The sequence below is a fragment of the Pecten maximus genome, chromosome 1 (assembly GCF_902652985.1).
Source record: "Pecten maximus chromosome 1, xPecMax1.1, whole genome shotgun sequence".
Taxonomy (NCBI): Eukaryota; Metazoa; Mollusca; class Bivalvia; order Pectinida; family Pectinidae; genus Pecten; species Pecten maximus.
Window position 1 is genome coordinate 11,065,286 of NC_047015.1, and position 8,262 is coordinate 11,073,547.

An 8,262-nucleotide genomic window follows, 5' to 3' on the forward strand; every position below is an offset into this window, starting at 1 on the left:
TAATATCTAGTACATTTATTACATCTCAGGTAATATCTAGTACATTTATTACATCTCTGGTAATATCTAGTACATTTATTACATCTCTGGTAATATCTAGTACATTTATTACATTTTTTTTATAATAATCAGTACAATTAATACATCTCTGACAATATTTAGTACATTAAGTACGTCTCAAGTAATATTTAGTACATGAGACGTACTTAATGTACTAAATATTGTCAGAGATGTATTAATTGTACTGATTATTAATATTTAGTACATTGTGTACATCTCTTAAACTATTTATTGCGTTAACTACACCCTAACAATATTTAGTACATTGAACACGTCTCTAACAATAGTTAGTACACCCGAGTACATTTCTTAAACTATTTATTGTATTTATATCACCTTTAACAATATATTGTACATCTAATAAATCTCTAACAATATTTAATACATGGAGCACATCTCTAGAAATATTAAGAACGACGGCTGATTGATATGCTGTGAACCTCATATTGAAGGATTTGAATTTTGCTGAACCTCATATTGAAGGATTTGAATTTTGCTGGACATCATTTTTCAACATAATCCCCTTCAGTATCTATATACTTTTGCCAGCGGTGTTTAAGGGCCTCAATGCCACTTTTATAGAACTCCTTTTCTTGGCTGTTCATCCGCTGCATGTATGACGTCATCATCGGACTGAAAGTGGGTGCCTGAAATAGCTGTTTTCAGTTTTGGAAATAGATGAAAATCTGATGGAGCGAGATTGTGTGTAATTGATTGTTTCAACAGTCTTTGCCTTCTTTGGCGGGGAGAGCCAGGGTGATTTCATTGTTTCGATTGTTGTTTGTCATTATAGGGTAAAATGATGGACCCATGTTTCATCCATAGTGACAAATCTCTGACAGGCCTTCCAGGACAGGGGTCATCCAGGCTCTGTCGGCCGCGCTGAAATTCCGCCACCCACCTTTTCACTTTAGCATTTGAAGGGACACCTTTCCCTAGCGTTGCTACCATATCATTATGGATATAAACCTTTTAAAGCAAATATTGGATTACTGCTCTTTAACCGACTTTGTCGATTTTGCAAAAGCCGCTTGTCTTGTTTACTTTAGAGTGCTACCTCGTCGATATAAACTAACCAAATGAGACCAGTCCTTGGGTACACGGCCCTATACAGTCAGAGAATAGTAGGACTTAAAAAGAATATCCTTGAGTACTTCCTTCAATACGAGGCTCACAACATATCAATCATCCCTCGTACCACAATTTACAAAAATATCAAACCAAAGTCAAAAATCAGACACTTCGACAGCTACACCTAAAACAAAACATACACAACCTGGAGCTGGACTTTCCTCATCGTTGCCTTATTTCGTAACCATGACCTCCAGATATTGCCGTAAGAAAACTTCCGACTTGTCACCAATAATGTTAAGGAAAGGAATCCAGCGGTGAGGTTTAGTCCATCAAACCAATTAGATCCAGAGTTATTCTATTCGAGGATTACTGCCGCCAACAGACGTGAACCTCAGAGGGGTATTTCTGAAGCCCCATACTTCATTTCACTTAAATCTTCAAAGAGGGTAGCCAGATGCCAAGCTTTAAGGAACGACAGTAAGACCGACATACTGGAGTACTTCCAACAATTCGAGAACATCAATGTCTCGCAGATCTGACGGATCAAGTCCAGACACAACGATCAAGCAATAAGCACAAACACATTCATCCTCACGTTGGAAGTGCCGCAGCTACGTCAGGCGGTTACAATAGGTTACCAGATGTACAATGTCTCTACGATGCCGTAACTGTCAAAAGTATAAACATCACAAATCAGATGTGGACGGAATACTGTATGCGACGTGAAGGCTATACCGACCATGACCAATGAAACAGTGTTGGCAAACGCCTTCTCTCGAGACTACCCTGCCTCGAAGAAGGAAAGAGAAGTACTCCTGGTGAATATGCCCACAACGTTTCAGTTCCTGAAGCAAGAAGGATAGTAGAGAGTAAGGACACCGCAACACATCGTATGCTACAATTGTGAAATAGTCGACAGCAGGTACCATCTCGGTGAAGGACGCCTTGATCAAAGCATTTGAGGACTAGTCTACTCGGAGCCTAAATGCTTCCGAGATGGCAAACCACCCCAAACACGAGTATTTCATTGGAGTGCTACTCCCAAACCTCCAGAGCCTACGAAACTGACAGCAACACCAATGCTTAAAACCCAATTTCTATAATACATTTCTAATTCTACAATACCATTCCAACTGTAGGAAGCAAAGAGCAGGTGAAAATATTCCTCACAGAATTATTAAGTTAAGCACAAATTTACAGGCTGTTGCTGTCTGTACAACATTACATAGATAAGTAACTGTTTGTTCAATTAACTTTCCAACGAGTATTGCTTTCACTTGTGAACAACTCACTAACATTATTTCCTAACCCCAACACCACCATCCATAGTTCTTTTAAGTTTATAGGGATTCCTCTTGATGATCATCTACCTCGTTGGAATGTGTACAAAGCAGATTTGATCCAATTCCAAAACATGTACAACGAATAGCTAGCTTACCAAAGAAAAAATTACTAACTTTGACGTCCTAAACAAACTTTTTTCTAAAACACTCACTTCTATTGCCCAAGAGACAATTCCAAACTCCTCGCCAAAATCTTCATTTTATCAGAAATATCTTTTATAATACGCACTTATTGGGCAGCTGCTATAAGATGCTACTTGAATTGCCCAACTGCTTTCAAAGTACAATGATTTCAAAAACTGTCGGACAAAGGAAACGGCTGAAGAGAATATGTATCCAAGATATCGTCCAATACGTCCTCCATGAAATTATGGGATATGATTAGGAAAATAAGTGAGAAAAAGAAATTGCGAATGCAAATAACATTGCAAATATCTCAAACCATTCCCGAAAATTCCAATCTGAAAAAAAACACCCGGTTACATTTCAACTGAACTAACCAGGAAAGTTCCAATGACCCATTTGCCCTACCAGAACTTTAACATTCGCTTGGAAATCACAGGTTCAGATGATATTCCATATCAATTTCTTAAGCACCCAACGGACTCGTCACTATCATGCCTTCTTTACATATTCAACAAAGACTATGCTTCCAGAAAGATTCCAGATTCGTGGATGAACCCCACACTTATACATATCCCAAAACCGGGAAATGATGCTACTGACCAAGACAATAATCGGCCTATTTCTCTGCCTAGCTGTGTATGTAAAACTTCACAACGAATGATAACCAGAGACTAGTTTGGTCTCTTTATGCTAGCGAAATCGAACCATTAAAATCCTGCATTTGAACAAGTATTCAACCCAAAATACCAAAAGGAATATGTTTACGCGAAACTAAAAAATTCTGCCCACCTTTGGTATTTGAATTTGAAATCTTTTTCAATAACTCAACATAAAATTGCCCGACATAGCTGAGCTCCCCCGAACATACAAACACCTGATTTTAACTTTACGCTACTTGAGAGAGGTAACTTCTTTGTACCGCTCAAGGAATCCTCCTATCTGGATAGCCTTTCGAGTTACCCTTCTCACACACGATTTTACACAGATGGTCCCAAAGAAAGTGAGAAAGTAGCTGCAGCTGTAAGGAAAATTGGTTTTCTGTTGCAGTTATCTCCTTTTTACATACAATTGATAAGCGCTGTTTTATCTCATTGATTATCGGATGATTACTGATTAATGGTTGGATTGTATAGATTGAAAATGATTCCTAAATATACCTTGATTGCTAAGAAAGATAATATACCATGTAAATGTGTTTGTATATAAAGATGATACAAGGTTTTAGAGCGAAATGTGCAATATGCAAATGAATGGTACCACTGGCTCGCCGAATAGCCTGGCACATAAATAGCCAGCTACAAACTGTGATCGGGGGGAGAATATGCCGCTGAAAAGTGGGCGTGATTCTAATTGAAACTGACAGGTTTCAAACCCCGGTAGCTACGAAGGCTGAGTAAGTCTTTGTGGAGAGACTGGGAAGTCTCTCATGTAGCGATTGGTGGTCGCTGAATAAGTGTTGTTGCGCTGTACGAGGCAGATGCACAAGGTTACAGTGCCGGGAGCACTGCTATAGGAAGCTGGTGCGCAAGTTTAACCACTACCAGGTTCCAGTGTCGGGAGCAATTGTATGGTTGGTGCGCTGAAGGAAGCTGGTGCGTAAGGAAGCCACTGCGAGGTTCCAGTGCCGGGAGCAATTGCATTGCTGTTGCGCAGGGCTGGATAAGCCAGTGCGCAAGGTGACACTGGTAGCACTTGCATTACTACTGCGCTTCATAAGCTGGTGCGCAGGTAGCCGGTGCGCTGTGCAAGTGCCGGGAGCACTTGTAATAGGCGTGCTTGATCGGTCATTGCCGGCGCGCACGACAGCCACGGCTGGTACCAGTGCGTGGCGAGAGCACATGCGTTAGGCATTTGTGGGCGTCAGTGCCTACTATAGTTATATTTGTATGGTAGTTTTAGAGGTCCGTGGCAAGCAGCACGACCGTTTTATCTGTTCTTATATGTCACCTATAGATTAATCATTTGTAAGTGTTGCCGATTATATTCCGATTGAGAGTGGACTAGTCAAGTGCGCTAAAAGCACAGCTTATCCCAGGAGACACTTGGGACGGACACAGGGTGCACGTTACACAGCCTGCTGTGCCGTTAATTCTTGTATCTCCGTTCAAATACCAGACGTTGCCTCCATCTTCTCCGCCGAAGCATATGCCATCGGTTTGGCCCCCGACCATAGCGATGGACACCGCATTGAAAAGACAATCATTGGTTCTGACTCTCTGTGTCTTTCAAAATTACGAGATCCTAAAATATCACTAATACAAAATGCAAGATTACTTAAGATTATGAGCCATGTCGGAGTTAAAGGCAACGAACTTGTTGACCTGGGAGCAAAACATGCTTTGAATCTCCAACAAACATCAAACTACCATATACAGATTTAAAACATGTTATTTGCACTGCCATTCAACCTATCGACCAATATGCCATGCATGTGGCACTCTTTTTACACTGGATCATTTTATAATAGAATGTCCCCATTTTAAGCACATATGTGGTAACTACTTTCGATCCCGGAAATGAAAACCCGTGGATGCGAAGGTGCTATTTGAAAGATATCGATCTATTCTATAATCTTTACTGCCCTTTTACCTTACTCCCTTTGACATGTATTACTAAGACCACATCATCTATTCGTTATTCTCATTATCTTAACTCCCTTTGTTAATGATCTTAGTATACATATGCTTTTTAAAATGATTATTTTGATCATATTTTGTCTCTGCCACTCACGTTTGTTCACAAGAAGACAGTCGTAAATGAAACACCGTGGCCCTAAATCATCACAGCCGTGGATGGATCGTTAAACCCAAACAAACAAATACAGCGTCCGATCTGTAAGTGTTAAACCTTGTTATAATACTTACCAGATATAGACACGTTGTTGATGTAGTAGGATTAGGGGCTTGTATAATAGTTACCAGATACAGACACGTCGTTGATGTAGTAGGGTTAGAGGCGTGTATAATACTTACCAGATACAGACACGTTGTTGATGTAGTAGGGTTAGAGGCGTGTATAATACTAACCAGATATAGACACGTTGTTGATGTAGTAGGATTAGAGGCGAGTATAATACTTATCAGATATTGACGCCTGTAATTACTTACAAAGTAACAATCTTTATAATATTCTTAGAAAGGTAAACACGTGTATTAAACTGATTTCTGCTGACATATACAGAAAACATGAACGCACAGTGACGGATAGAGTGATTTCTGCTGACATATACAGAATACATGAACGCACAGTGACGGATAGAGTGATTTCTGCTGACATATACAGAAAACATGAACGCACAGTGACGGATAGAGTGATCTCTGCTGACATATACAGAATACATGAACGCACAGTGACGGATAGAGTGATTTCTGCTGACATATACAGAATACATGAACGCACAGTGACGGATAGAGTGATTTCTGCTGACATATACAGAATACATGAACGCACAGTGACGGATAGAGTGATTTCTGCTGACATATACAGAAAACATGAACGCACAGTGACGGATAGAGTGATCTCTGCTGACATATACAGAATACATGAACGCACAGTGACGGATAGAGTGATCTCTGCTGACATATACAGAATACATGAACGCACAGTGACGGATAGAGTGATTTCTGCTGATATATACAGAAAACATGAACGCACAGTGACGGATAGAGTGATTTCTGCTGACATATACAGAATACATGAACGCACAGTGACGGATAGAGTGATTTCTGCTGACATATACAGAATACATGAACGCACAGTGACGGATAGAGTATCACTTACTGACAATGACAACTGTAAGCAGTCCCAATGTTTACAAACTGGTGTTCGTCGTTCTGGTTTCGGTCTGACAGAGACGTGTTTTGTATTTATCGGAAGTTATTACAATTTGTTTATAAATAAATTACACGTTTCCGCGCCGACATGTCACTAAAACTGTGAAACATAACACTCCACTATTCATAAAGCTAAGATATGTTTGTGATATAGGTCCAGTGATTCCATTATTCGTGTCCTGCTTATTAATGACCTTGTCCTACTTGGACCACAGGTGTACGATATAGATGTTCCCGATAACTGTTGTTAGACTTTTAAAACTGTTGTTAGACTTTCCAAACTATGATTTCAAGAAAAAGTCAAGAATATACATACCAGCAGTATTTAATGGTGGCGTTTTAAATCATCTTGATTGGGGGGGGTATCAGAGGAATACTAATTACTTTCAGTGTTTGCGCACCAAACCAAATGCTATCTAATTTCGACTTAAAGGCCCTGTTGCCCAAAGGAAGATCTGGTTGTGTCCCTTTCAGTGTTTATCAGCTATATGTAAGGTAGGTATAATTTGCTACCGGTAATTTGGTGACTGTCTTATGTAGTATACTATATCACAAACATATGTACTGACCTTGTCTGACGATTGAGCTGACGAAGGATCCGATTCTCCGGTGGAGGACATGTTCATATGTATTCAACCGAGATTTTAACTCAGGAATTTTGTATTAAAACCTAGAGGCAGTAGACCTGTATCAATGCATTGTCAGACTTTCTTGACTTCGCCCGAGTTATGGCCTGTGGGATGTGATTGAGCGTAAAATTAAAGAAGTCTCTATTGAACGGGGAGCGATATCACGTGATACACGAATGACAGCGGGTACATAAAGTTAGTCATGCAAGAACTGTTCCCAAAATAAACGCATAACCGGTGAATAATGAGAAAGCGCAAACAACATCAGCCTTAAATGAACACCTAAGAAAGTTAAAATGTGATTGTTATCAAAAGTGTGTTATTTTACAACGCAACACGAATAATATACGACGTGTTATTATCGTTAGCAACATAATCTAAACTGCTGGACCGTCCATCAACATATTGGTGTACTTATTACATAATAAGTACTTGCTATTAATTAATAAACAAAATCGGGTTGGATCTAATTTCCCTAGCTCACTGTTTGTAATTATAAGTACGAACCCTGGCTCACTGATAGGAATTAGAACTATATATTATAGTTCACTGATAGGAATTAGAACTATATATTTTAGCTCACTGATAGGAATTAGAACTATATATTATAGCTCACTGATAGGAATTAGAACTATATATTTTAGCTCACTGATAGGGATTAGAACTGTATATTATAGCTCACTGTTTGGAATTAGAACTATATATTATAGCTCACTGATAGGGATTAGAACAATATATTATAGCTCACTGTTTGGAATTAGAACTGTATATTATAGCTCACTGTTTGGAATTAGAACTATATATTATAGCTCACTGATAGGAATTAGAACTATATATTATAGCTCACTGTTTGGAATTAGAACTGTATATTATAGCTCACTGTTTGGAATTAGAACTATATATTATAGCTCACTGATAGGAATTAGAACTATATATTATAGCTCACTGATAGGAATTAGAACTATATATTATAGCTCACTGATAGGAATTAGAACTATATATTATAGCTCACTGTTTGGAATTAGAACTATATATTATAGCTCACTGTTTGGAATTAGAACTACATATTATAGCTCATTGTTTGGAATTAGAACTGTATATTTTAGCTCGATGTTACGAATCAAACCTTCAAACCCTAGCTTACTGTATGGTATTAAACTTCATACCCTAGTTCACTGTTTGAAATACTCAAGCTCA

General features: G+C 38.8%; 1 protein-coding gene across 1 annotated transcript in view; it reads right to left on the bottom strand.

Annotated features, from left to right (window-relative positions):
* LOC117324656 (atrial natriuretic peptide-converting enzyme-like) overlaps positions 1–7,163 on the bottom strand; it is a 159,140-nt gene extending 151,977 nt beyond the window's left edge. Inside the window, exon 1 of the mRNA XM_033880608.1 lies at positions 7,006–7,163. Within this exon, the coding sequence (XP_033736499.1) occupies positions 7,006–7,062 (57 nt within the window). The 5' untranslated portion in view covers positions 7,063–7,163. The remainder of the gene's footprint in view (positions 1–7,005) is intronic.
* Positions 7,164–8,262: the final 1,099 nt, after the last annotated feature.